At 38.3% G+C, this 15,533-nt stretch overlaps 1 protein-coding gene across 2 annotated transcripts in view; it reads left to right on the forward strand.

Annotated features, from left to right (window-relative positions):
• The first annotated feature begins 1,524 nt into the window (after positions 1 to 1,524).
• The window catches only part of RANBP3L (RAN binding protein 3 like), a 66,885-nt gene continuing 52,876 nt past the window's right edge, over positions 1,525 to 15,533 (forward strand). For both annotated transcript variants that reach the window (XM_087958514.1, XM_087958513.1), the window contains exon 1: positions 1,525 to 2,063. In XM_087958514.1, coding sequence (XP_087814640.1) covers positions 1,835 to 2,063 — 229 coding nt within the window. In that variant the 5' untranslated portion in view covers positions 1,525 to 1,834. The remainder of the gene's footprint in view (positions 2,064 to 15,533) is intronic.

Consider the following 15,533-nt stretch of genomic DNA (forward strand, 5'->3'; position numbering starts at 1 on the left):
GGTTGCCCTGCACAGGAGAACAGAGCTGGAAAGCAGGTTAATGGGGTGGGGAGGGAATGGGATTTTGCAATAACCTTCTCCTGGAGTGGGGTGGGAATGGAGACTTTGCAGTATTCTTCCCTGCCATGCCCACCAAGCCAGGCCCACAGAACCGGTAGTAAAAAAAAAATATTGAATCCCACCACTGATACACATACACCTAAATAAGCCCCCTGAAAACTGGCTCACCTAACATCCTGCCTGAAGTAAACACCAAGTCTTCAGCACCATATGAAATGCCAGAAGAGTTGGAGCTGTCTAGATGTCTGTTGCAATGGCAGAAAAAGCATCTCCTCAGACCATAAATAACCTTATGTTATTTAATAGACGGGAGATGGAGCATGCCTACTCTATCAGAACTTGCTGGGCAGGCCAAAATAATTGGACATAGATGACCTACCAATCATCTGGCTCTATGCTATGAAGGGCTTTGTAGGTAATAGCCAGCACCTTGAATCGCATCTAGTGTAGCTTCCAAAGTAGTAGTGCTCTCAAGGTATGTCCATCAATATTTGTGTTATCTGGTTTAGGAGGCAACTTCCGCTTTGGAGTAGTCTTCAGAGGTAGCTCTATTGTACAGCATGTCATAATCCAGGCAAGAGACATGAGAAACTATAAGCAGGGCCTCCCAATCCAGGAATGTACACAGTTGGCCAAAGATGGAGCTGTATAAAAGATCTCCTAGCCGTGCCTAACACCTGCTCTATGAGCAGGAGCCGAAAGTCTAGGGGCAACCCAGGCTGCATACCAGCTCCCTGGGACTGGGGATTGTGGTTTCTACTCCATGCAGGATTAATTGCATGAAATAAATCAAACCTGGGAATCCTTAAACCCCGCCGCCCAGCCCCTTGATTTTAATAAGTTTGAGCCTAGTCCTGTTCTTCTTCATCCACACTTATCATGTCCAATTTTTCAACTTTCAAACATTAGGGATGCTCAAAAATTGTGACATGCCTTGGGGATTGTAAAGATATTTTAGTTACTTTAATATAATTCAGATGTGCTTGGTAAGTAACTAAATACTGTAAATATCATACCTTCTTAACATTTTGTTTATTCCCTACATCATGAGAAAAAAATATCTCGAGAGCCACACAGCACAAGTGTTAAAGAGTTACTTTTTTTGTTAATGAGAACTTAATTGTTCCACTCTCAACAGTTGCTGTTACATAAATGCACATTACTGATCAGATCATCCCTTTCCAATTTGAGAAATTACTTTGCTTGTATTAAGTCCAAGGAAGACACTAGAGAAACACATGCTGTCATAAATTTGTTAAAAGTTTCAGATTAGAAAAGCATAGAAAAACATTTCTGAACAAAAAAAAATCTCGCTTCCAACTCATCTGTAGGGAACATGAAACTTAGCCATCTCAGATTCCTGTTAATAAATCCCATGAAAGAAAAACGAAACATTATTCATTGGCTGCATTCCTTCTTTATGTTAATCGGGATGACTTTACATATCCCCTCCCAGAGTCCTGCCTCTCTTAAGTGCCTCTCCAGTGTCAACTGTCAGGAAAGCAGCTTTCTTTCACAGAAGCTCCTACAGGTTTTTCTTTCTGGTCCTGGGACATGCAATTTTTGTGCAGTTTCAATTCAGAAGAAACTGCTTTGGGCTTCTAGAAAAAAAAATTGTGGCAGGACTAAATACGAAGAGGAGTAAAGTTACATTTGCCAGAACGTCTTTGTAACTGCTGTTGTTGCTCACGAAGAGTCTGCAAAGAGGAAAAGAAAGAAGTATTAATATTGCAGAATTCTGCGGAATGTTTTGATAGCTCTATGGATCTTGATTATGAGAATCCAGCAAACCACTGCTAGAAAAGTAAATAATGTGCTTTCGGTTATAAGAGTTTTCTGCACAAGAAGTACCATTTCTTTGTCTATTAGCTTTGAACATCAAATGAAGGACACACCTCATTTCAAAAAAAGGAGAAGCACGTGGACCATGGACCAAACTGGAAAACCCCGAACTGACATCTATGTGTTCCACAGCTTTGGCTGCAACAAACACAAAGATGAAGGTAAATCCATTGTTTCCTGAAATTAATGTAATTAATTTGATATTTTAATTGTTATTGAAAGCAAACTTTTTTTAAAAAAAATCCACAGTGAATTCAGGGTTATTTTACTACTTGAAGCCAATTTCCAGTCCATGTCAGGCTGATTAAATGTCCCTAAAAAGAATCTATGTCTTAGTTTTCCCAAGGCCTCTTGCTGAGTTCATCTTAACAATCCCTGTTACACTTTTGGGAGAGAAAAAATTCCCAAGAGTAAAATCAGTAGAGTTCTTGGGATTTCTTTTAAATCACGGAATCCTTTATTTTAAAGAGAAAAACCAACAACAAAATGTATCCTCAATCTTATTTTCATTGATCTGTTTTTCTTGGAAAATATTTTCTGATCAAGTTACAGGTGTTATGACGAATCAGAGATGAAAATCTGCAGGACAGCTGAAGTTTGGTGGAACATTTTGTCATAAGCATATTTTTTGTACACACAGAACATTGCAAATGCAAGTTGCTAAGATAGGGGCATCACTTGCTAGTGTTTGCATGACAATGTCATGGAGAAGACCTATGTATGATTGAAGATAGACTGTAACTATCTGGAAGTTGCTAGGATAGAGAAACCTCTGTTCCCTTGGTTATTTTGTCATAAATTCTGCAATGAAAAATTCACCTGGAATAGAATTTTGTCCCATCCCTGGTCAAGAATTTCATCTGTAAATCAAATAGTAAGTAAAGGCAATTATGCTGGAATACTCACAATAAACTCTCGAGACACAGATGCCCATTACAAACCACAATGATGTCACAAACATAATAACATGTGTTTCCCTGTAATAGACCGCGAGGATGACATTGGAGAACAAGATGCTGTATAGGGAACACTCAAACAAGAGAAGCAAGAGCTCCCAATAGCTTAAAAATCAGAGGCCGAAAGGTCTGCCCTAAGGGTTTAAGTTAAAGGTGATGGTGGGAAGTTTGTACTTTCAGACTTGAAACATTCTGTTAATGTAGCCTTATAATAAACTAGAATTAGTTCATCAAGTTATATTTCCTGTCTGGTTTACCTGGAAAGCTGACATCAGCCCAAGTACTTTTGTATCCATGTTAAATATAATACCATGTTTCTCCAACAATACGGCCTCCCCCGATAGGAAGTCCCAGCATGTTTTATAGGCATGAAGTGAAATTAAGCCCCTCCCCCCAAATTAAGGCGTATATTAAAACATGCAAAATGGTGGGGAATGGTGGGAGGGGGCTTGCCGTTAGGAAGTACTTTTGTTGCACACCCGGATATGGTGCTGCCTGCGTTGACCTCGATACGAAGTGCCCCACCAACGCCGAGGTCAACATCCAAGCCGTCGCCGCCTGCCCGCCCAAAGATGTAAGAGGGGGGGGGAATTAAGTCACCCCCGAAAAGACAGCCTAACCATTTTTTCGGCCTTATTATATGAGAAACACAGTAGCAACGCAGTGACAACATATTCCATGTGCCCCTCCCTGATACCTTCAATGAGATTGATGTTCCAGATGTTCTGAAATTCAATGTCAGTTACCTCCATTGGAATGGATAATAGCATACTCCGTTAGGAGTCTTCCATTCCATACTGGAATTGCAATCTTGTGCATCTGCAAGGCTCTGTTTTTGATAATTCAATTTCCTAAAGATTGTTCACTAAGAACGTTATTCACAGGCGTAAAACCCTCCAAAAATAAATATATATATATTGAATTACCCAAAGGGCATCGGGAAACAACAATTATCAGTGTATAATGCTTCATAAACATTGAGAACTCTAACCTCAGAAGTTTGCCACCTAGTGGCATGTATTGAACATTAAAGAAAGACAACGATATTGCCTATGTTTTAAGATGGTTTTCTTTTTGAGTGGAAATATTAAGGTTTTATATAGTGAGTATATATTTATAAAGTGAATTTCAAACACTCAGAGTAGACTCATTGAAATCCCTGGGATTTCATTCAAGTCACAGCATCATTTTAACCATTTCAATAATGTAGACTGAGGTCAGATTCACTCAATTTGCAATGTAATTAGTGGGTGCGGGTGGCACAGGGGGGAAATTATGACCTCGAATGTAAAAATGAGAGATATCTACTTGTGCTAAAGCAGGGGTGTCAAACTCAAGGACTGGGGGCCAGATCCAGCCCGCAGAGCCACCCTGGAAACAGCAAAGGACCAGCTCACAGTGCCTCTGCCAGCGAAAACAGAGCTCGGGAGGGCCACATGTGGTCCTCCCGAGCTCTTTTTTCACTGGCAAAGGGTTTCAGGAGGTTATCACAACAGAAAATGGAGCTATGCAGCCGGTTTTCACTGCCAGAGCATTCAGACAACCACAGGTGCCCCTGAAACAAGTGATGTTGAGCTGGCCATGGGCCCCACGGCCATGCCCACCCCGGCTCCCTGAGGTCAAACACAACCCTGATGTGGCCCTCAATGAAATTGAGTTTGACATCCCTGTGCTAAAGCATACTTTAGCAGAAGAAATGTTGAACATACAGTATGTTATTTTATTTTATTTTATTATTTTATTTTATTTTATTTTATTATTTTATTTTATTTTATTTTATTATTTTATTATTTTATTATTTTATTTTATTTTATTTTATTTTATTTTATTTTATTTTATTTTATTTTATTTTATTTTATTATTTTATTTTATTTTATTTTATTTTATTTTATTTTATTTTATTTTATTATTTTATTATTGATTTGTATATTTATTATTGTGTTTTAGATGCTGCTCTGTTCCAAAATGCCTTTAAGCAGCACCTGACAAAAATAAAGTTTTAAAACTTCTGAATAGTGATAAATAATATATATTACAGTAGTCCCGCCCTCCTCTCAAAATTGAGCAACTGGTTATTGCTAGTTCATGTGGATTATATTACCCAACAGTGTGTGTTCAATTTATTTTTAAATTATATTTACAAAGAATGATGTACAAATCCAGCCCTGATAGACCAGTGGTGTCTGTGAAAGAGGGCAATATGGCTTACTCAACAAACTATATTTGAGAAAATTCTGACTTAACATGATGCTAAAAGAAACCAATGTTGGTAGATTTTGTGAGCGAAGCAGAGCTGAAATGAACAGACTGCTATTTATTGCAGTGAGAAACTAGGAATTGTGTGAGTTTCCTTGAGAATGGTAGTTTAGTTCTTGATGGCTTCTCCAAAGGTTTGGTGAATGGTGACCACTGAGTCTGTGCTGAGAACAATGTAGGCTCTGACATGGGACATCTGAGGCCAACCTAGCCATGAACATCTGAGAAGTTGCATTAACCCATTCGAATGATTGTCCTTGGTTGCAGGAAAGATTCACTAAGGTTGTCTATTTATGATTTTACGCTGGGTTGGAGAATATTAGCTTTAACATCATTTTTCATTATTTAAACCTCTTAAATAATTTGCCCATGTCCATATGTTCCAGTAGGAAGAGCTGCTTTCTAAGCAAATAAAGAAACTCAGAAACAATTATAGAAGATGGAAGCAAATGACTAATGTCAACATCTCCCATATGTTGCAATGTACAGTTTTAATTCTGGGGAGGTCCACAGAATGCCTCAAACTCAGTTTGGAAGATGTGCTTCAGGACAGATAGAAGTACTCCTTTCAAAATCAGAGATTGCATACTTTTATTTTATTTATTTATTTATTTTGATTTGTCAATCATTTACAGGATAATAGGTATAAGTATATACATAGTTATGAATACATGAAATGGGTACATATAAAAAAAAGAAAAATATATGGGTACATATAAGAAAAATAAAAGAAACAATAGGCCAGGGACGGTAGGCACTTTGGTGTGCTTATGCACGCCCCCTACTTACTGTAGCTCTCACACTGACCTTTTTGAGGGACTTCAAAACTTCAGAGATTTAGAACATGGGCCTTCACCGCTAACAACCTGATTCATCAGCCACAACTTGTTATATACAGTATATTTACTTATTTGATGCTGCTTCAGGTGATATTTTTAAACCAAAGAGAGGATTTCATATATTTAAAAAATGGAACAATAGAAAGAAATTTTGCTAATAAAATTACAGTGCCATTTTAAGTCACTTGCCGTATCATTCTAACTTTTTCACACACTGAGGAATTAGAATCTTTTGAATATTATTCTGATACTGAACTGAATATCCTAGAATTGATTTCTACACTTCTAACTGATGGTTAAAAATAATTAAGAAACTGTTTTCTCCCAACCTGACAAATATATTGGAAAATATATTCCTGGGAGTAACAGCAATTGCTGTTACAGAGTCCATGAGTGTTTTATCGCTTTGACTATATCTCGGACATTTTGAGATAAAGAGAAATAAAATTCAGAATTTTGCAATGGGGAATCATTTGAAAGAATAGAATATAGAATATTCTTTATTGGCCAGGTGTGATTGGACACACAAGGAATTTGTCTCCAGTCCATAAGCTCTCATGTACATACGAACAACAACATAATATAATCATAAGATACTTTCTAATTTAAGATCTAGGCAGTAGAAAATGTATTTTATATCGGGGGTCAGAAATGCAGCACTTGCATAACATGGGTATCTGTGACACCCCTAAATAACTTTTGGGAATTTTCAACTTTTATAATGGCAAAAAACCTAAGGGATCATCTTTTTCCAAGAATATCTACCTGTGCAATCCAGTCCATCAGACTAGGCATACTGTGGATCCCATCAGCCAAAAAATGTTGGCTACCAAGGACCAGAAGATGGGCCTTCTCTGCTGTAGCCTCTGTTTTGTGGATTCTTCTCCCTTCAGAGATTAGAATAGAAATGCTCGCAACAGAATACCCTATATCACCAAGCTTGAAATTTTGGGCTTGGACAACCTTGAACTATGCTGCCTACGGATGGACTTAAGCGTAGTACACAAAATTATCTGCTACAATGTCCTACCAGCCAATGACTACTTCAGCTTCAAACGTAACAATACAAGAGCACACAACAGATACAAACTCAATGTAAACTGCTCCAAACTTGATTGCAGAAAGTACGACTTCAGCAACAGAGTGATCAATGCCAGGAATGCACTACCTGACTCTGTTGTTACATCCTTTAACCCCCACTCTTTTAATCTTAAACTATCCACTATTGACCTCACCTCATTCCTAAGAGGTCTGTAAGGGGCGTGCATGTGCACAATTGTGCCTACCGTCCCTGTCCTATTGTCCACATTTATTCATACCTATTTCTTATATCCTTACTCATGTTTATACTTATGCCTATTATCTTGTAAGCGATTGACAAATTAAATAAATAAAATCAATAGAATAGCACAAACCCTGTTGGTCTTTCAGAAGACTTCAAAAACTTGACCGTGTACCCTACATCTTGCCTGCGCAAGAGTGACAAAATATCATAAGATTGCTCAGGGTTGGATGTGTCAAAATCCTGTCCAATTTGACAATTTGGGGTATTAATATATGAAGAGGTAAGGGATAAATACTTAGGATTTGTTCAAGGTTTTCTCTTGGTATTCAGTGCCTTAAACCTGTCCCAAGTAGAATTCTCTTCATGGTTCGATCTTCTTCTTATTAGCAGCCATTGCAGTCAGTTAAAGGCTGTAAGCATTTTAAATATTTGTGGTCACACTAATTCTTCTTCTTCCCAAGAGTGGGAGCAATGCATATATTTTTATAATTGAATCTATGGAAGAGGTTAGCTTCAAATGAATCCACTGAGCTTTTTAATTCAGCCAGAGTTTAGATCGGAGTGATTTTGATCATTATTCTCATCATAGATGGGCAGCCCAAAACCACCAAAAACCTCATGAGGTCCATGAAATTTAGTTATTACAGACAGTGGACATCCCTTAAATTGCTTTACTGGATTTTAGAGGTATGGTTGCCTAAAATTAGTAGCACAGTTCTTGTTATGTTGAGTCAAGAAACATGCAAAAATTGCAGTGTACCGCCTAAAATAAATTTAAAAAGCAAAACAAACCCAACTGCCTGAAAAAAATTAAAAATATGATCTCCCTTTCATAATTGGCTTAACCTCAACAATCTGAAATCAGTCCAAATGGTTGAACCTTCCATTAGGATGCCATTTTCCTGCACAAAGTTCATCTTAGTCTAGGCCATATTTTAATACATTCTTGAAATTCTGTTGATGTCATTGGGGTGACTATAGGATTTTTTGCACTTCTGAGTCTTCCGTATTTGCTGAAGCTTGGCTCCAGTAGCATTGTAACAGAATATTATTATAATATTATAATAACAGAATATTATTGTATTATTATTATTGTTATTACAATTGGAAGAAACCTTGGAGGTCTTCTATCTACTCCAGCCCCCTGCTCAAGCAGGAGATGCTATACTATTTCAGACAAATTGCTACAATGGCAATTCTGGGAAGGCACTAGGTTACCAAAATGTGGCCATAATGCATCTTCTCTTTTTAGAACATATTAACAAACTCTTTTATTCCATATCAGCTTCAATGAGTTCCCCAAGTTCTGATTTAGCACAACGTTCTTTAAATGAACGTAGATGATGCAATCAACAACATGGTCATACTTCAAGGAGAAACAACTCCATCTTTAGTTTAGTTTACTTTACTTTATTGTCATTGCACCTCGTTCAACAAAATTAAATACCATCTTCAGTGTATATTATGACTATGAAACTAAACACAAGCACACATCTGTCACATTCTATACATTGAATTAAAAAACCCTGATATTGCATTAATATTGTACTATGCAATAGAATTCAATAGAGTTACTGCCCTGGGATGTTTGTGTGTGTGTGATGTTTCTTTGAAACACATTGTTCCAGTTTCAACAGGCAAGTCCTGTTTTTAGGTCAGTGCTTCATGGCAATAATATCGGTGTCAGGGGATCAAGCTAAACATCTCCTATTTCATAAACTATTGACATGTAGGGCACTGGTGGCATAGAAAAAACATTATATGTATTGTAAAAGTGATTAGAGAACTTACAAAAGACTTCTGTAGATTTATAAGTCATTACGTTGGGTATGGAATTCAGGTGGCTGTAGTCCCAACAGTATAAATGAGCAAGACATTGTGGTTGACACATCAAAACATTTCAGATTTAGAATTGGGGTGGTGGAATCAGTTTTTTCGATATCTGTTATGGTTTATTTTATTTTATTTCCATATTAATTTATTTATTAAGACCGTAAAGAAAGTTTAATCTATTTGAGATACACACAAACACACACAAACACACACACACACACACACACACTCTGACACATTTTTTTCACTAAGGTAATACATTTTTGTTTGTACATTCCCCTATTTTTTAATTTAAAAAACCAATCTCATTGCAAAATTTAGAAATTGCAAATATTATATACTACTATATACAACATTCAAAAAGTGTAAATTTAATAAATTCACAGTAAAATATGAACCAAGCCAACTGGTTGTTTCCTGTTGCAAGTTGGCCTTATCTACTGTATACAGATCACAATTTTGTCTCTAGAAGGATGAGTCAGTCTGTTTCCAGCCTGTATCAGATTCACATCTACTTATTAGTAAGTGCAATTTAATTTACCTTTTTAGAAAAAAATTGCACCCAAAGTTGTATGAATATTGAATATGAATATTTCAAGACATGCCTCAAAATGATTTAAATTAAAATTTATTCCATTTTAATTCCAAACTTAAGTTATTTAAAGTATTTATTTTCAAAATATGCTAAGGCTACAGCCTTAAGATCTCTGGGAGGAGAGCCTTGACCTCAAAAATTATAAGATTATAGGGGTTACCTTTCTGAGTTTACAGTGATGACGCCATCCTGAGAACTTGTTTCTGACTTCTTCCCAGAAGTGCATAACTACCTTCCAAGCTATTCTAATGTATAATTTTTCTTCCATTTGTGTCAATGAACTAGGGATTATTTCCCCAAAATGAAGCAAACATTGATTCTTTCTCATTCCAACTACAAATGGCAGCTTGTTTGTCTTTACCCAGACTCAATTGTTCCATGCAAGAAAACATTCTTAGCCCTAACCTTATAAAGTTAAAAATGCCAGTGTTTAATGTTGTTAAAATAGCTAAAGGAAAGTTGCTTTGATGGACCTCTTTTGGGCAGAAGAATCAGGGAAATAAACATGGGAGAAGGGGAAAAAAATGTGTAAATTGTGCCCAGCTTCAATTATGCCTAACAGAAAGGGACAAATTGGTTTCTGCTGTAGTCCCAGAGTGTTCTGTACATCCCTAAAAAGTGAGGAGGAAAATGAGAGGCTCGGGTCTGTAGTCATTAATTATGAAGCTGGCAGACAAATTTATTGCCCAGTCTTTTATTGGCAGAAAGGGCTGGATTATTCCTGTTCTGCCAGCCAGAAAAGAGCACACTCGGCAGGTTTCAGTAGTGATTTTCCCAGCAGTCTCTGAGTCACAACACAGACTGGGCTGCCTCAGACCAGTGCAACCTAGTTATAACTAGTTCCTGCCACATCAGTTGGTCAGAGCATGTAACCTGCTGCAGTTTCTGAAGAGGACAGGCAGGCAGGAGAGGAGAGGCTGCTGTGTCAGGTTATTCCACCTTTCCTCTGCCTCAGTGTCCTGCATTGTCTATGCTTCTCCATGCATCCTCCCCCCCGCCAAAAAAAACTGCAGGATGCCACCAGAACAACAGAATAACAGCTCAAGTAGTAAACCCATTTCAAACAGTTTTCCAATCTCTTCTTTAAAACCTCCAGTGTTGGAGCCAAGTCATTCCACTGATTAGTTGTTCTAATTGTCAGGAAATTTCTCCTTAGTTCTAGGTTGCTTCTGTCCTTGATTAGTTTCCATCCATTGCTTCTTGTTCTGCATCAGGTGCTTTGGGGAATAGCTTGACTCCCTCTCCTTTGTGGCAGCCCTGAGGTATCGGAACACTGCTATCACGTCATCCCTAGTCCTTCTTTTCATTAAACTAGATATACTCAAATCCTGCAACCATTCTTCATACGTTTTAGCTTTCAGTCCTCTAATCATCTTTGTTGCTCTTCTTTGCACTCTTTCTAGAGTCTCAACATCTTTTTTACATCCTGGTGACCAAAACTGGATGCAGTATTCCAAGTGTGGCCTTACCAAAGCATTAAAGTGGTATTAACACTTCACGTGATCTTGATTCTACCCCTCTATTAACGCAACCTAGGACTGCTTTGGCTATTTTGGCAGCTGCAGCACACTGCTGGCTCATATTCATCCACTAGAATTCCGAAATCCCTTTCACAGTTACTACTGTTGAGCCAGGTGCCACCTATTCTATACTTGTGTGTTCGGTTTTTCTTGCCTAAACGTAAAACTTTACTTTTTTCTTACTTTTCTCTCCATCCATCATGTTGCCAGTGGGTGGTGCTTTTAGATGAAACTTGCAGATACTGCTGCCTCAAAAACTTCAAACAATGTGCTCTTTCTTTCTTTGGAACTTCCCTATTTTTGCACCCCTATTGTGACAGAATAGCCACACAATGACCTTGGGCTGGATGTATAAAAACAGACCATTGGGTAATGATATGTGGGAGTGACCTTGGAAGACAGAAGGAAGAAAGCAGCAGACTAGACAACAGTGAGATAAGAGGCAGCTAAGATCATAGAAGCAATTAAGCTATGTTAAATAACTCAGAATGGAGCCTCCCTAGTTTCTTGGATCTTAAAGGTGAATGAGAAATATACTTTCAGACTTGCAAAAATCTCTTATAGTAATGTAAGCTTATAATAAATGTAAAGCTAAGACTTCTGGATGTGTTTCTTGTCTGGAGTATTTGGCAAGACTGACATCATGTGAAAATGTGCTCATTTGTAGAAGCCACCAACTGCTACCTTTATTATAATCAAGCCGATAAGTCTACATCATCAACAAGCTTCTATCCCTAGGAGGAGATTGCTCACTTCTGCATGCATCTACGCATCCCCAGTCAGTCTGCTTTCCTTCTTACATCTCTTGCATTAAGGAAGGTTATTTCAGGATGGCCAGTTTTTCTCTTTCTACCATTACGGTGAAGTGCTTGTCATTCTGCAGTGGTCCTTATTGCTTGAAACAGAATGTCTTGGTAAGAAGAGAAGTTATGATTGGAACAGGGGAACCCAAGAAAGCTTACACTCATAAGGATCCAGTCACAGCTTCTGAGCAGAGGCCATAGCCAGTTTAGTCTAGTGCAGGGGTGTCCAACCTTGGCAACTTTAAGCCTGGAGGACTTCAACTCCCAGACTTTGCTGGCTGGGGAATTCTGGGAGTTGAAGTCCTCCAGGCTTAAAGTTGCCAAGGTTGGACACCCCTGGTCTAGTGGTTAGGGCACCTGGCTAGAAGCTAGGAGACTGTGAATTCTAGTCCCACCTTAATCACAAAAACCAAGTAGATTCCCTTGGGTCTGGGACTTTCCCTCAGCTAACCCACAAGACAGGGTTGTTGTTGTGGGGAAAATGGGAAGAGGAAGGAATATTAGGTTTATTTGCCATCTTAAATTGTTTGTAAAAATAATGAATGAGCGAACAAATAAATGAACCAGTGAATGAATGAAATAGCTCGAATTTTTGCTAAAAGTGTAGCCTATCTGGAAGAGCCCTTAATATTCTCTACATTTCTCTCCTTGCATTTCCACCCACCCAAAATAAAATGTTTTTTCTAGAATCTAAGGCATGGATCATTATTTTCTACAGTAAAGAATAAGCTTCCTCTAGTTTGAGTTCAGTTAACTCTGAAGAAGCTGAACTGCTTCTCTTTAAAATAAGTACTGTGGGGTTTATATGACAATTGCCAATAGCTCAGAAGTTCAGCCTTTGGGGTTTCTTCTTCTGCCTTAGCATTAACAATAACACTTTGACTTATATACCACTTCCCAGTGCTTTACAGTCCTCTCCAAGTGGTTAACAGAGTCAGCTATTGCCCCTGACAATCTGGGCCCTCATTTTACCCACCTTGGAAGGATGGAAGGCTGAGTCAATCTTGAGCCAAGTCAGAATTGAACTGCCAAACAGCAGTCAGCAGAAGTAGCCTGCAGTACTGCATTCTAACCACTTCACCACCAGATCAATAACCCTTCAAACTTCTTACTCCTTCTTTTCCAACTTCTTACTGAAGTGCTAGCAGGAAATGAGAGATTTAAGCAGAAATAGAGGCCCAGGCACCCCATCCATCCATCTCATGCCAATCAGGTAGATAATGCAAGGGAAGATCTGGACTTTTTAAATATGAATAAAAGAAGGATTAGAGGAATGTAATGCTCACTAATAGAAGAAGAAGAAGAAGAAGAAGAAGAAGAAGAAGAAGAAGAAGAAGAAGAAGAAGAAGAAGAAGAAGAAGAAGAAGAAGAAGAAGAAGAAGAAGAAGAAGAAGAAGAAGAAGAAGAAGAAGAAGAACTTTATTGTCATTGCACCCCAGCAACTGTTCACAATACAATAAAACCAAAGCACTTAAAAATGAAGATAAGAAAAATAGAGCACCCACGTTTCCATTTGCAATTTGAGAGTACAATATCTACGAATATACACAAAATATACACCCAACACTGACTGTAACACTTAGCCGAGTATAATACACAAGAGATGGATTGTACTGTAATGTTATTATACATCTGAATGGGGTATTGAGATTTCACATCTTTTCACATCTTAATAAGGTAGTGACTTTGTGTTTATTTGCGGTTCAAATGGCCCAGGGAAAGAAACTATTTGTTAGTCTAGTGGTGTGGGATTTTATTGACCTAAAAGGCCATCCAGATGGCAGCAGATCAAAAAGATAATTGCCTGGGTGTGAGGGGTCTTCTATGATGGCCTTGATTCTGCTTTGGCAGCGGGACCTGGCTAAGTCTTCCAGGGAGGGAAGAGGGCAACCAATGATCTTTTGAGCTGTGTTTATCACCCTCTGTACAGTTTTCCTGTCCTCAGCTGTGGAGCCTGCATACCACACACCCAGACAATATGTCAGAGTGCTCTCCACAGAGGATTTATAGAAAGCCAGCAACAGCTTCTTATCCAGATTGTTCTTCCTGAGAACCCGCAGGAAGTGCAGCTGCTGTTGAGCCTTCTTCACTATGGCCTTGGTATTAGGGGACCAAATATGGATGCCAAGGAATCTGATCGTAGGGACAGTTTCCACTTGTTCTCCATTGATGATGAGTGGGACATGGTCCTGTCCATGTTTTCTGAAGTCCATAATCAGTTCTTCGGTTTTATGGACATTCAGTGACAGATTGTTCTGTGAACACCAGATAGACAGGTTCTCTACTTCTGCCCTATATGCCGTCTCATCCTCTCCGGAGATGAGACCAATCACAGTCATGTCGTCCGCAAACTTTATGATGGTGTTTGTTGCATGGCTTGGTGAGCAGTCAAAGGTGTACAAGGCATATAGCAGGGGGCTCAAGACACAACCCTGGGAGGAACCAGCACTGAGTGTAATAATGGAAGAAAGGTGGGGGCCAAGTCTAACAGACTGTGGTCTGTTTGTCAAAAAGTTCTTAATCCAGGAGCACGTGGGGGTGGCGACCTGCAGATTATACGGTTTGGTTACTAGTATATCTGGAATGATAGTGTTAAACGCAGAGCTGTAGTCCACAAAGAGCATCCTCACATTGATGAATTCTGAAACTGCATTTATGAACAAAGTTCTCACCAACTCTTTAGTCTTGCATGCCAACAATACAAGGCAAGCTTACAAAAAATCATTGTAAACTGTTCTACAGCTCAGAATAGGTGTTCCTTGAATTTAAGGTGTACAGAATCATTTGTTCCCTATGAATGGGTGTGTGAGTGCCAGAAATGGCCTTCACTGAAAAGGTTTTCATTAAAAAAAAAAAAACTTTTGGAGCCAATGTAGAACTATATGCTCTAGTTCTGAAGAATACAGTAGAGTGGAGTGGAGTGTAATAATGGAATGGAATTATAGAGTAGAGCAGAGTAGAAAATAGAATAGAATAGAATAGAATAGAATAGAATTTCTCAAGTCCATATTTTTCTAATAATGCTGCTAAGAGGCTGAAAGAGTTAACTGAGGAGAAATATTGCTATTCACACACACAAAGGCATGTATTTGTTTTGCACTTCTGAATTAATTTTGTCCGAAATTCATATCTCCTATTGAGAAGGTGCACAATCATTGACATCTAACTGAGAATAATGTGGAAAAATTACATTAAGAGAACACCGCTGTCCAAAAGACATATGTACAGCCAAGTTGTATGGATAAGGAAAAATGTGCAAGAAAGTATGTAAAAAACTATTTTAAAAACTTTTTCTTGTCAAACTGATGCAGAGGAACAGTATGGAACAGTATGAGCTTGGAATGACAAGAATCCATGGGAACTAAAATAAACAATTTCATCACCAGTGCTGATACTCTCTCCAAATTCTTCCTGGTCTAGTAATTTTTTTCCTCTTCACCCAAGCTTCAAAATGAGAGAGGAGGCTGATGTGAGAGCAAATTGATGAGAAAAAAATGGATATTTGCAGGAAAGACAAGTTCCCATGCATTGCTTAGTAAAAGGG

Source organism: Notechis scutatus, chromosome 2 (assembly GCF_049901735.1).
Source record: "Notechis scutatus isolate UNSWTSFEM ecotype Mainland chromosome 2, rNotScu1.2, whole genome shotgun sequence".
In the NCBI taxonomy this organism is placed as follows: Eukaryota; Metazoa; Chordata; class Lepidosauria; order Squamata; family Elapidae; genus Notechis; species Notechis scutatus.